Consider the following 14922-nt stretch of genomic DNA (forward strand, 5'->3'; position numbering starts at 1 on the left):
CACGTACATCACATCACGTCTTCCCACCCCAAAAACTCCTCACCGAGATCAGCAAGTCTCCATCCGCCACACGAGGCAAGTTTATTTTTGTCACCCTCCCTTTCCCACTAATGAATGAGTTGCAGAGCAGGCACTTCCGTGAAGCACTGGGGAATAATATGCATCTGATAATTGAAAGCTTTCCCATTTCCTAAGTGGGAAACTCTTCTTTTAGAGAGTCACTAGCAAGTGTCCTAGTCAGGCTTAAGCAGCTATCACCACCGAAATGACTTATGGAACGCTGCCTCGCTAACTGCAGACAAGATTTAATTGTACAGAAACAAGCCTGGGAAGCTTTTATAGTCAAGCCCACAGCTGGAGTCCACTCAGTAGGAACCATCTTCATGACAATAACACTGCCGCATGAACAAACACCGCCGCTTAGCAGTGATGGGGCAAACAGAATCCAAATGCGAGCTATCAGAGGAAATCATCTCTGGTTTTCATCTTAACACACAGGTCCAGAGTCAAGTTCAGACACCAGACCTTGCAGAGCGATCCTCTGCGTTGGGGAATCTGCCTGGATGCAGCTCACTAGCCACATGCCAGAGGCATCGGCAGTCGTACACACGAGGCTGGCTCGCCTCCGCGGCATCTGCACCCGGGTCAGACCCAAACCTCCAACAGTTAATCCAAGAAACGCTTGCACCTGGCACAGGATTAGCAGGGAAGGATTATCCAAGAGTAACGATGCTCTGATCCAGAGGGCAACGCTCAACACATGCATATGGCCTCAGCCCAGCACAAAATGAACGGCCTTTCGGGCCGCACTCCCACGGGAGAAGGTGACTAAACACTAGGTTGGCGTGGAGAAGGTTGATCACCTAATTGTGCTGACCCACAGGTTGCTTCACAGAAGGATCCCATCAGAGATAGGAAACAAAAACCAGCTGGAAGCAAAGCCAAGGGACTGATGAGGCCTGAAAGAAAAGCTGCTGGTTTCAGAAGATGGGGGCAGCCTGCTTGACAGAACTCTAAAAAATGGTATTTACTTTTTTTAGATTGACAATTAACGCCCTGCAAGTAGGTAGCTGTCCTCCTGGTACCCCACACCACACAGCTGGCTTTCCAGGCCACCAGCAGAACATTCGCCCTGGAGAGTTTGTTGTGTCCCTTACCCGACACATGGCAATATCCACCACTAATCCACACACCCTTGAACACAAGCCGAGAGTGGCAACCCCCCCTCATCTCCCAGCGACTGGCAGCTGCACATAGCGTCTTTGTGGCCATACTCTTTATGTCTTCCTCCACAGCCCAAGTAAAAAGACACCAGAATATCTGGGTGGCCTTTGCTTTATCAGCACAGGCCACGGCCAAGGGACGCCCTCAGAGGTATCTAAAGCAACCACGCTATTTTAAGTGAGGCGGAGAAAACTGCCCAGATGTGGAACTGCAGAAACTACTCGCCCTCGCACGGAGACTAAAGCAGGGAGCAGAGGGACTCCAGTTCACAGGGAAATAGCGCGCTGCCAGCTTGCAAGCGCAGGAAGCATCCCAAACCAGCACGTTTCCAAGAGACAGCGCCCATCCCCACATAGTCATTCCGCACCCAAAGTGACAGCAGAGCCACGCAGCCTCCTGCCAGAAGGTAGCTAACTGTGGGACACCACCTCATCATGGTGCTGGGGCTGCCAGACCCCCCCCACATCCCACTGTGAACAACACTCTTTATAAGCAGCCTAAATCCATGCCTCGCCTGAGCAATATCACCGGTTTTATAATTTTGTTTTAAAGCAAGCCTAAAACAGCATTGCCGAGAGCAGCTTTCAAAACCAGCTCAAATTTGAAGCTCATCAAGCACTACGATATGCGCTTACCAAGCTTCCCGAATAAGCGCTGAATCAAATCAGTGGATTTCTGAAGAAAATGAAAGCCTTCCAGAAAACGCGCTTTATGTAATCCCAAGTCAGCAACTATCTTCATACAGTACAACTGAGAAACCCCTGATAATGTTTGCCTAGTTCCTGTTCACAAAACAACGTGCTAACGCACTGATGATAACTACAGGCTGAAGGCCTGTGAGCTCAAGCTGACAAAAATAAGTAGTATTTTAATAAGTTTATTTCCAGTTTTCTGCTAGGTTTTACTTTCCATATGGCCAGCACGGTGAACTTTTCAGCTGTATATCCACTTCCAACACGAGAGTGTAAAATGATTTAAATGTGAAACTGTACAGCACAAACACACATCGCTGCATCTCCCCTTTCAATGGCCATTTTGTGCAAGGCATCACTAGAACCTTTTGTGCAACTCAGCAGAATAAAAACATTTTTTGTCCTCAGGCTGGCGAGCAGCAGTTGCCATGGAGGCAGGTTAATAACAGCCCAATGATTTGCCCAGAGCTGCCTGTGATCTTGGCTACAGATTTAACGCACTCTCAGAAGGAGGCCAGCTAAAAACAAGGACTGAGATTATTCTCTAGGGAATGAATGCTATTAAACACACAGATACACACACAAATATTCTTGCTAGAGGACAAAAATAAAGAGAAGAGAAAAAAAAACAGGAACCGGCTATTCTTTTAATCTCCTGGAAACTATCAGTCACAGGAAATTGGTAAAGGATGAACCTACATATGTACACAAATCGGCAACTGGTTGCTCAATGTATGAAGAACAATTATACAATCTACCCAGCAGTGTGCGAGCTATTGCATACATGCAGGGGCTTAGCCATTCAATTTCCCATGTCAAATGGCAATTGTGTGGCTAAACCTTCTTTGGTACTTTAAGTATGGCTTTAAGATTTAAACTCAGAAAAGCAAGGTAATGCAGAATTAATGGAAAGCAGTCTTAAAAAAAAAAAAAAAGCAATTCTCAGACTCTAACTCATCCTACTAAGGTCAAGATAGAGTGGAACGACAAAATCTGTCCTTCGGAAATGACAAAAAGACAATGCAATGGGATCAGGTAGGTGTCTTGAGTGTTCCCAGGGCTTGCTCTAGGGAGTTCGCACATCAGCTTTGAAGCCCGGACTTGAAAAGCCGAGACAGACACATGTTCACAAAGCCATCCCTCAAAGCAAAGCACAGAAAACATGATGAAGGCAAGAGCGTCCACACCTCCTGGAGAGAAAACCAGCCTGTCCTCTAATGCCCCAAACTCCTCCTAGGTGAACTAGTGCCTCAACGTATCTAAGGTACGAACCATTGTTCCCATAGTCAGGGTCACTATGGAACAAAAACCCAAGGAAGGAACAAAGAAACCCTGAAAGGAGGTTAGAAAAGCTCTCAATTCCAGGGACCTAAACCTCCCGTGGCTGTTTTCTGAGTTAATTCTCACTCTCTTTTCCTTAGAAGTTTCATTTCTTCTCCTCCCATAGATCTGTCTTGCTGTTCTGAAAGATGAAGCAATGGGCACCAGTTTTTCTCATCTCTTACTTCCTGTAGTTGTGTAATGCGCTTTTAGAAATCCTGGCATGTTGGACGACCATCCCGTTAATTCTACCATTCCCTGGTAGAAATTACATGGCATGTTCCACCACAGAACCACGATCTCTGTTGGCTTCAGCAGCACAGCTCAGGGAACACGTGTGGAGGAATGGTTTTAACAAAAAAGAAGGTTGCAAAAGACCCAAGGAAAGAAAAAGCACTAGATAGCATCTTAAATGACAGCACTAGATAACATCTCAGATGCAGCCATCGCATGTAAATCAGGCACATTATTACACATCTATGGGAGCCTGCTGTTGGGAGCATTACTTCCAATTCACAAATGAATGTAAGAGAACTCAATACTTTACATTCACCCTGTCTCCCCAGTGCCGAAGATTACCCTACACCAAGTGTATCTAATACCATGGGAGTCCTAAACCACCATGGATCTTTGTCAGAAAATGAACTTTATGTCAATGGAAGCAAATGCCAATTTTACTTGCTGACATCTACTGTATTTTTTAAAATCTCCATTCTGAATGGCTTATGCATGCTAGGATGTGCATTTTGGTACCTTACAGTGTGATTGACAGCTACGGGGGAAGTAGTGAGGGATGCGGGAATACATTAATACCTCAGAAGCAAAATCGGAATTTACCTCCTTCTTCCCTGTGTGAAAATAAGCCAGTACCTGGCCGAAAGGTAACTTTACTTCTCACATCTATCACCCACACCAGCAGCCAAGGGTTAGTGGCAGAAGTACCATAAGATAAAACATTTAATCTTACAAGGGTAAGTTTAAAGCATGTGACAAATTTCTCTCCACACTTTAATAGGGGCACTAAAATAAAAAGGCTGTGTGTTAAATCACTTGGCAGTCTTTGTTGAAGCTCTGTCCTTACCTATTCCCGTTCATCTTAACTTTTACTGATTTACAAAACATGACACGAAGCTAAAACCTCTGCTATTAATTACAATAAATGCTCACTCACACCACTTTGGATTAAGTACATTAGACTAAATAAGTGATGAGCTCAAGTAGAGAAAATCCTGTTTTCCTCCCACAAACCTCTCAAGGCTCTTCCACAGAAAACCTCCTTTCAAGTTCAACCTTCCCTAATTTTCCCTTCCTGTCCTCTCCAAATCAGACGGTGTGAAATTAACTCATACTGAAAATGAACTCTTCATGAGAGCCAGAAAACTTCATGTGAGGGTACTTTAGCCTAGCTAGATTGGTAATCTCCCCCTGCATTTGCATCCCCCTCTCCCAGAGTTGTAAAACAATAAATAAGCCTTCTTAGCCAGCACACTATCTGTGATGGAGAAGACGTGACCTTTGGAGACCACAGCCATAGGGCACCCACAAAGGATGAGACCTGAAATCCATCGATACCACCACTCTCGCCCTTCACGGTGTCTATGGCACGAGATGCTTCATTTGAGTTTAACGCTGTGAGATCTGGGGTACTCCGATTCATTCAGTAAATCTCACCCCAATCTCTACTATTTAAGAGCTGCTCAACAAGTAGCACCTTTCTGAAGGTTATCAGTATTAGTTCAACTTCTCCAGATACTCGTGATACATACAGAAGATATTTGGTTTCAGCACTGCCATACAGTCAGTTCTGCACTTCTGAGAAAGTATTTATTGTCTATGACCAGTTTTAAGCCTGCCATCTTCAAGCTTCATTAGATGCTTCCATATTCTCCTTCCTCATGCCTCCTGTGCTGGAACAGGCGCGGAGAAACCAAGAGAAGTGGTTCCCACTAAGAACAAGCACCTCACAGCCTGGAAGCACCATTGGCAGAGTCCTTTTTAAATCCACAAAGCACCAAGTATCTCTGTGGTACTGTATGAGTAATGATAATAAGCTGCTCCTAGTGCTCCAGGAAAAATACAGTATGCATAGGTTTAAAATCAAGCACATTTTTTCCTAACGTGATTAACAACAAAAAATCCTTGCAGAGATTATCAATGTTCCTCAACAGAAAAAGCTCAATTTTTCCCTTTTACTAAAGAAAACATGAAGTTCAAATTGGAAAAAAGGCTATTTTACCAAGGCAAGATTTCTCTCTTCTGGATGCTGTTAAATGACACAGAGAAGACTCTAAGGCAGCAGTAAATATAACCCCCTTTTTTCTTCAAATCTCAGGCCCAAACCGGCACATTCCCACTGCAGGAATGAAGCCTGTTTCATGCAAGGACATGTGATCCGACTGGCCGTTTACAGGCCTTATCTAATTTAGCTTCTTCAAATTCATTGAAACACCCCACGTATATCGCTCCCAGCCTTGGCAAGGCTCATTAAAGCTCACAGGTGTTCTGAAGGCGTCTTTTTCAAACAGTGCAATCTATGCAATATGAATCACTACATCCATGCTTATTGCAAGCGCCCAGCCCGGGTGTTTGCTGTGTGAGAGCAAGGAGTCAGACCTGCCCTGTGAGACATTGCTCTCGTCCAGCTTTATTGCTCTCGGACAAAGGTCAGGCAAAACTTTTTTAATTTCAATTCATGCCTTCGCTGTTTTACTTTCGGCCCATAAAACAGTGGAAATCACAGCAGGAGAAAAATACCTAATTTGTACTTTGGAAAAAGCCTTACTTCAAACAGGTCTATATGGGAATCCTTGAGGGTGGATATTTTTCATCTGTAAGCCACCTCTGCAGAAAAAATTATGTAGATGATTTAAAAGAAAAATTCTTCTCATGTAAGGAATAACTTAAGAAGTATTGATATAAGCTTTGGCATTATTCCTCCTGGAGACTTGTTCTAGCGTTTTACTACTCAAAATAACCCTTGGACTTTTGCACAGCCTGAGCATGTGGAAGGGCTCGTTGACACCCAGAGCTCAAAGTGCAAACACACTGCCCCAGCAAGGGCAGCCTCTGGTCCAAAATGTGGCCCTAACTCTCAGCTGACATATCAACAACTCACTGCTCAATGTCTCTGAAGACACCCCTCCTTTCTGCCCTCACCCTGACCTCACTCCCCTTGCTTCACCTATTTTTCCCTTCTTGGAGAAACACTCAGTAGGGTCAGCACGGAAGAACTGCTGCTTCAGTAGGTGCCAGCCCAAGTGATTATTGTGGACAAACTCAAGCCAAAGAGGTAAAACAGATGAAGCGATGGGCAGACCGCCAAAGACATTCAAAATGAAGGTCCAGACAAGCTTGCTGGGACACATACAAAAGCACCTGAGCACTTCAGTCCCATGGGCTGCTTCAGCAGTTCTGTGAAACCTTCTGTGAGGACATTTGAGTTTCCTTGACTCAACCATCCTCCAGACCCACCTGTACTTGGCTGACATCATTTTTCAGGGTAACTTTAATCAAAGGTGAGTATCTTACCTGGGAGACTGGAGTTGAGACTCTTAGCTCCACCTTTCTGGCAGCTGTAACTCACCTCACTCTCCATCAGCCTTCATCATTCAGTGGGAGAGCAAGACTTTTGCCACACGGGATTTCAGCCACCGCTACCGACCACTTCCCCAGTTGACTCCTCCCTAGCTACAAAGAAGCAAACAGAAACACAACCTCTCTCTCCCTACAGCTGAAGGCCAAAAACAGCATGTGGGGGGGATTTCAGCCCGGTGGATCTAAGATTCGGAAGGTAAATTCTCCATTTCAGAGACAACTGAAGCTGCCAAGATCTTCCCAGATGTTTACCCAACTATGGAACTAGAGGAGCAGTAAGAAACCTGAACCACAGCTGCAGAAGTCCTTTGCCCTGCAACAGCTTTCATGCAGGCATTCCCCCAGTTGAGTCCCCACCACACCATTTTCACAATTTAAGCTTGCTGCAGTTAAGGGAACGGGCTGTCACAGTGAGATGCTCCACATTCGCATGCCCTTATGGGCTTACAAAGCAGCTGAAACACCTCCCAGCATCTGCGGGAAGCAAGTTAAGGAAAAGAAAAAAAAAAAAAAAAAAAGAAAAAAGGTTTCCATAAAGCAAACAACGCCCACCCAGCCTGGAAGACTGCCTACAGCTAAGCTCATGTTAAACAAGCATTGCTAAGTTTCTCTTACTAAAGAAAGAGATGGTACTTTGCTTCCTGGGAAAAAATTGTTTTAGGCGTTTTGAAAGGCTCATTAAGTTTGCAGGTGTTCTGGGGAGGTCCTGGCTCCAGCACGGCAGTGAGTGTCCCACGCTGACTCTTCCCTTGTTGCTCAAGTGCTGGATTAAAGCTTAAAATGGGGAGGGGAGATCGTGTGGTATGTGGCAACCCTGGGAGAGGAGGTGGATGCCACCAGGACTGCCACGGAAGTGCTCCCCTAGTGGTGTCCATTTGGACACTGTCGGAGGAGACAAAGTAGAAATATCCACACGGCAAAGGCACCCAAAAATAATGCGGCTTGCCAAAGAAACGGAGAGTTTATCTCAGCACAGCAGCCAATGCCGCCCAGCAGCAGGGAGCGGTACGGCAGTACAGAAGGGAGGCATGTTACAGCTGTGACTTGTGTTGTGACTCAAGTGTCATTTTCCCTCTGATCTAAGGGCAAGGAGCAAAGACTGTGGCTTAATCCATCCTCGGCAGATTGGTCTTACTCAAGACCTGTTCAGAGCAGTTTCATTGCTGCCTAGGAACATTTTCATTTCCTTAAGTGCAGCCATTTAAGCACATTCTCTCAAATGGGTATTTCTGGGCTTTGTTGGTGGTTTATTTTTTTACCCCCATCAGCAAGAAGCCGTTCATCTTCAGCTCCTCCACGACAGGCACCACATTTACCTGCATGATATTTCAGGAAGCTTCCCAAGGCAGCCTGCATAGGGTTCAGTTGCCGAAACGAGGGTTTCTAGCACCATTTTACGTGCCAGACTCCCAGCTGCTGTGACAGAAGGCTGTGCGTCTCCTCTGCGTCCTGCCTCATCTGTGCCAGCGCATATGGACATGTCTCATCACTGGGGACAGCTGACGGGGCACAAGACCCTGACAACCAGGCACCTGGCCTGCTCCCTCCGTGTCCTCCTTCCCAGGGAAGGCAGCATTCATCATCTGCCGCTCCTTCCTGAAGCATTTCACCCGTGTATAAAATAGGCCATGAGCACTGATCTGAAGTTTGGGAATGTCTTCCAGCAGCCCCAAGTCTGTCACCCAGGTAATTTGTCATAAAATATGGCCAAAATGACTATTGATATTGAAGACGGAGATCATGATTTGCAACCTAAGTATTTGCCAAAAAAAAAAAAAAAAGCCATTTTGAAATACATAAACATTTGAATCCTAAAGAACAAACGTATGTAAAAATATAATGGAAAAGGGAGGGATTAGGCAGCAAGCTTTGCTGAATATTTCCCTGCAGTTGCTGTTGAAGTCTCCGATGCGGAGGCAGGCATCTCCAGCAAACAAGCTGTCAAGCAGGCTTCAGTCAATCAGCTCCATAAAGAGAAGAGGACTGCTGGATAGAGCTAGCTGCAAACGCTATCTCTGAGCATTTATATCCTTCACTGTGTTAACTCCCAGTCAGACTGGAATTTTCCAATGCAATCAATCATGTGCTTGACTTCAGGTGCCTTTCCGAGATGCTTCAAAACTAAATTCCCCCCGAACTCTTAAAATGAAGCTCCGGGAAAACAGAACAGGATCTTTTTGAGGTCTCAAGCCAGGTATCGAAAGGACAGGCATGTGGAATCACCAAACCAGTTTTAAAGCTTCAGCTGAAATCCTCCTTTAGACTCTGACCTACGCACTTACTGCTTCTAGCAAGGGAAAAATGCAAAGAAAAATCATGGAATGCCGCCTAGGAAGCATATTGTAGGAGACCAGTAAATCAGATGTGCCGTCACTGCTTTAGTGTCAATTACTGCGTTTGTGGCTGATCAGTTTGATAGATTCATCTGCATACAAACCCCATACTACGCCGTCTCATCTGTAAACAGTTCTGAAGCAACTGGGCAGCACAGTTACAAGGGAGGTGTCCCTCACCACGCATTATTGTCCTTCAAGTATTAACAACCGAATTTAAATTTATGTTAAGTACTCATATGAAAGAACTAGATTCCTTACAGCCTTAACAAACAAAACAAGAAAAACAGAAGAACATTTATCATAAATTGTTAGGACTAGTGCAAAGCATTAGGTTTATGCTACCACCATTTCTGAACTCTCCATTTCCCTTTCACCCAGCCCTTTATTTACCTTGAATCCCCAAAGGACTAATATTGCCTCTCAATGCTGGCACATGATGGTACCGGTGTGGCCTTGAACTCCTGTACATCCAGTGGTACCTGCCAATTTCCATTTCTGGTCTGGTGATCACTGCCAATTTCAGGTGGTAAAAAGTCAGTGTCACCAGCAAGTTTTAGTTCAGCACTTTCAGTCATTTAACTTTAAAACTAAGAGCCCAGATAAAAACACGCTGTAGTTTCAGAACTGAAACAACATAACTTTACTGAACCGAGGGAGGGGTTGGGAGGGACATCGACAGGGAGACACTCACACAGGTGTTAAGAAAGGTTGAACAGCTAAAACTCCACCTAGGAGTTGAATTAAACATGTAAGGAAGGACCCTCTATTCCTTCCCCCCGCCCACTCTCACGTCTCCCTCTCTTTGTCCATGGCAAAGAGCTTTGCTACAGAAGTAAAAGAAGACAAAGTCATGGAAAACCACGTTACCTGTTTGGGTTTTTTTGAGAGACCCTAAATCTGTCAAAGCAAATGGTTATTGTCATGCGTAGAGGTAGGGCAAACACAAGAGTTTGCTCCATTACTTTCTTATATTAAAAAGTCATTGGTTTTATTTCAGATAGGTTCTGCTGACGTCCAAAAATCTGGACCGAGTATATTAAGGCAGTCTACAATGAAGGAGGGCAGTTATCCTTCTCCTCGCCTTTTCAGAGGACAGATGAAGCTCAGCAACACACCTGACCCGCTCGCACACTCATCCCACACTCACCAGCACAGGGCTCCCAAACCCCCTGAAAGAGGCCACTGGCCACCTACACATCCCCCCTCAGCACCGTTAAGGCTTTGTCAAGGCTGTCAGGGCGAGACAGACAGATCTTCATGTAAAATGCACCAGTCCCACTCTGCGGTGTCTAAATGAGAAAGTAACCCATCATCTCTGGCCAAAATAAATCCGATTCAGCAGCATTTGAGCAGGTGGAGGAAGCGAAGGTCATGATGCTGAAAACCCATCTACCATAGACTACATCAGAGACAAATTTCGGGGGGCATGTGGATTTGGGGGGAAATTTATGGCATAAGGATGCCATAAATTTCTGGCCTGTGAGGGCCTAGGAAGCGTCCTGGACCTGGTCCTTCCCTCATGGGGTTTTGCTGCTACAAGTTCGACACAGCTACATTTACGTACATCAAGAAAGGAAAAAAATCTTGGCCTCAAATCCACATGTTGGATCTAGAAGTCCGAAGCAAAGATTTGTTCATCCCTTACACCGGCAAATGAACTACAATACTAAAACAGTCTTTTGGGTTTGGGGTGCAAACTTAGTATCAACGGCACTCTCAAAGGATATTTTGTGGCTTGGTATTTCTCCCCTCTCTGCGACTCACACACAAACGAGCAAGCAGGTTATTAGGTAGTATATTTTTCCTAAAAAAAAAAATAAAATAAAATAAAAAATTCCTCTTTTTACAGTTTATCCTTCCTTTTAGGAAAGGCAAATTCCACATCTTACAAACATAACCGAATTCAAAATGTGTTGAAGGCATTGTTCCAAAATGACTGTGCACGCTCAGGATGATATCATCTCCTTCTGCTTACACAGGAACAAGCCTGTTTATGAGATCACACAAGACGCCATAATAATTTAATTTGATGCAAAATGGAAATAACAGAATTGCTCACTAGTTCTGCATACTGTCTGCCCTCTCCCTCCCAACTGTTTGCTCCCTGTTTTTTTGAAGCTACTTACTGGACCACAGTAACAGATTAAGACTTTTTTTTTTTTTTTTAAATTAAAAATAACCAGCTGCAAAGACTTCTGGGACAAAAAAAAAATTCTTCATTTGCATTGCAGCAGCATCTAGACCAAATCCGTGTCACCAAACGGATTTTATCCTATCAGGCCTGAACCCACGATTTGAGATTTCTACTGCAGCAGCTACAAACCTCCCTTGCTCAGAGCAGAGCAGGCAGCTGCCTTTCCCCCTTAGCCTGAGGGGATGCTGGTGAAGTCACCATTGTTTGCCGTGGGATGAACATCAAAGACTGAACCGTGGAGACTGCGTGTAAACTTTGCAGCATCGCTTCGGCAGGTGAAAATATTCTATGAAGTTGGCTTTTTTTTAACTAGTAATTTCTGGTTTTGCAGTAACAGGGCTCCCTTCATTAGGAGACAGCTCAGACTCCGTAAGGAATCTCAGTTTCGCCACTGCTCTGCAAAGAGCCACTTCGCAATGGCTGTTTGGTAGCCCTCACTGCATGCCTGGCACAACATCTGAAGCTGAAGAGCATCTTTTCGTGACTTCACTGGGACCCATCCCGACCCACTCATGCAAAATCACCACCAGGTCAAAAGCCCCACAGGCTTCAGTGGCGTAACAACTATGGCACACAGTACATACGAAACAGAGTTTGACTGTACCCTGAATAGTCAGGAGAAGAAATAATGACTTCTTTATCTCTTGCTTTTTGAGGACCTAACTACACAAATTGCATTCCCAGGTCTAGGTTACAACGCTCTCCACGCACAGACAAGCTCCTACAGCTGGAGGTCTCCTGTTTGGACCAGGCTGTACTCCATCCTGCACAGCCGCAGCAGCTACAGGGGTGACGTTTTCATGTCACACCACGCGGGCAAACTGACGGCGACTGTGGTGTTCAGGATTCATTGGGATGAATCATCTTGCCTGCTTGTAATAAAACTCCCAGTGCCCAACATCCTCACGCTTGCTGTCTTTGGCATATGGTTTGAGAGGAAACCAACAGTTACGACCTTCACCCTTGGCAGCTGACAGAGCAGTCCACAGGAGCAAAGAGAGGGCTCTCATTTGGTTGTTTGTGATCTGGCGATCTGGTGATGAATACTCCATGAGGAGCAAGGCTGGCCAGAAAATGGGGAAAGGTTAGAGTAACCAAAGGGGGTTCCCCCCTACCCCTCCTTGCTCCCCTCTTTAGCCCCTTTGCTCCCACTGCAGAGTCCATTGTGCACGTGCAGTGCCATCTGGGGCTTCCCCCCCTCCCCGTTACCATATCCCGTGGCACATATGTCTAGGTTTTCTGCTTTCATGAGGTCATTCAGACCAGTATGAGTACTTTCTCCGAGCGTTTTCAGCCCCCGCCTCCTATTTAGAAACCAAATCCTATTCATTAAAACCTAAATCACTAAGCCTGCCAAATTATTATCCCCAGAATATCACGTGTCCCAGATTCTCCCTGGGCTGGACCTCTCTCCTACTGTCATATTCTTCAGGGACTTAAAGCAGTTGTTGTTTTCAGGGGATCTGAAACACCAATAAACTGCTTGAAACGGGGAAAAAAAACATGCAGCATACTAAAAATCTTTAAGCAGCTTGACAGCTCTGAAATTACCATACGAGCCTGACATTAAGGGGATACATTTGAAAATTTTGGCTAATAACCATAACGTGTCTATAAAAAAAAGACAATTTTTTCAATTTGCTGTAATGAAAAACACATCTACCTGTGATGCATGAAAATGTCACAAGCTCACCGTCTAAAAAGAACTTTGCTAAAAGTGAAATAAACTGCACATTAATTCACTCCTTTCTCATGTTGCACTTCAGCAGCTCCGTTTACATTACCGCACACAGTTGTGCAGTTGTGTTTACGGCAAGTATTTTCTTTCTATTTTTGACTAGCATATACTTGTCTATTTAGAGTTTAAAATCGGAACGATCACTTCATATATGATAAATAATAATAAAGCTCCCAGCCGTTTCTGAGCATGAGGTCTTCTTTCATCGAGAGCACATTAGTAGGGAAGAGCCAATTAAAAGGAACCTTGGGTACAGCTGCTCAGGCCGCTCTGCATTATTCCTCAGCACAGCATATGCAATTTGGACATCGTATGCATTCATATAAGGAAACTATATCGTAGTGAAATGGCTTTCTTTCATTCTCCCATGTGTAATTTGGTAAATTCACCATGGTCATCCACAGTTGGGTTTTGGGTTTCTTCTTTGAATATTGCAGCTTGGTAGTATTTCTCACGGTTAAATGAAAAAGGAAACTTATTGTCTCTGTTAATGTGTATCAGGATCTATAACCTTCACTGCTGATGCAAAACGGCATTTCGTTTTTCATATTTATTCCACCTCAGTAAATCTGCCTGCCCAGTCCTCACGTTCTGATTTAATTTAATGCCTGCAAGATAAACCCTGTCATTTGTAATAATTTGTAAACCTTCATCTTTAAAATGCATCCAATCTGTCCTGCAGCCCTGTAAAGTATCTGTTAAACATTTTGCTTCAGCTTGCTCATGGTGTTCTCCTCTGATAAGGGCTGCTGATACGCAGCATAAAGCTCTTATTTCTTATCTCCATCGACATGGGTGTTGTTCCATTTCCAATTAAAAAAAACTGGGGCAGCAACCACTCATCTGGGCGCAGAGAAACAAATGTCTGATAAACACTGAATCCATCAGCTGGGGCAGCATCACTGCCTGAATCAGGCAGGGGACTCACAAAAATAATTATTAAAATCTAAAACTGGAATTCGCATACAATTTAGTGAACTTTAAAAATCTAAATGAGATCAATCATTTTCATTTCCCTATCAGTAAATATTCATAAAGCACATCAGCTTGTGTAAATTGTCGAAAAATAGCTGGCCACTCGCATTTGCCACAGGGACAGGAAACACAAACCAGTACCTTTGTGACACCGCTGTGCCGTTCAGATCTGACTGTATTAGGCGCTCGAATTGAAAACAGCTCTCGCTGCTCATCCCAAGTGCTGGGGCAGTCTCGCTTTCCATCATTCTCCTCCAGAGCACAGGGAGCCCTGTACACAGGGGCTGGCAGCTGGGCATGTAGTCCTAGCCCAAATTCCTCCAAGTATTTATTCTATACAATTACAGCAAATCATTAAGGAGGTCCTTGCATTAAAAAAACACAACCTGGAAAACTGTAAAACTCCAGTAAAGGGAAAAAAAAAACAAAACCTTTTAGCTGAAAAGTACAATTTGCTCACAGCTAAATGCAGATACTTTCCCCTGAACTTGGCAGCGCGAAGCATACTGAGTGGGATCTTCTCTTGCTCAGTATTAGCAAAAACTACATCCCCCAGACCCCTTTTGACACTGGTTTATCTCCTCGGACTTTGCAATTCATTTCTGGAAGGAAGAGTTAAAAGACTTTGTGACAGCACTTCCACCGCTTCGAGCTACGGTGGCTGCCTCACAACCACTGCATCCAGAGCATCCCGCGAAGGACGGCCATTACGCTAAAGTCCAGGTGGGACCTTAGAGGAAGAAGCAAGTGTTGCAAACCCGGCTAGCCTGTAAGGCACCGCAGGCAGGAGATCCAGTCCGGACAGAAAATGGACACGTTTTTGAAGGGGTCAGCTTCCGTTTTACACCC

General features: G+C 44.7%; 1 protein-coding gene across 8 annotated transcripts in view; it reads right to left on the reverse strand.

Moving 5' to 3' along the window:
* GPM6B (glycoprotein M6B) overlaps positions 1-14922 on the reverse strand; it is a 111625-nt gene that overhangs the window by 15269 nt on the left and 81434 nt on the right. For 5 of the 8 annotated variants that reach the window (XM_063341894.1, XM_063341903.1, XM_063341946.1 and 2 more), the window contains exon 2: positions 9557-9676. The exons of the other annotated variants lie outside the window; for them this stretch is intronic. In XM_063341894.1, coding sequence (XP_063197964.1) covers positions 9557-9676 — 120 coding nt within the window. The remainder of the gene's footprint in view (positions 1-9556; positions 9677-14922) is intronic. 8 annotated transcript variants of the gene reach the window in all.

Source organism: Chroicocephalus ridibundus, chromosome 1 (genome assembly GCF_963924245.1).
Source record: "Chroicocephalus ridibundus chromosome 1, bChrRid1.1, whole genome shotgun sequence".
NCBI classification, from domain to species: domain Eukaryota; kingdom Metazoa; phylum Chordata; class Aves; order Charadriiformes; family Laridae; genus Chroicocephalus; species Chroicocephalus ridibundus.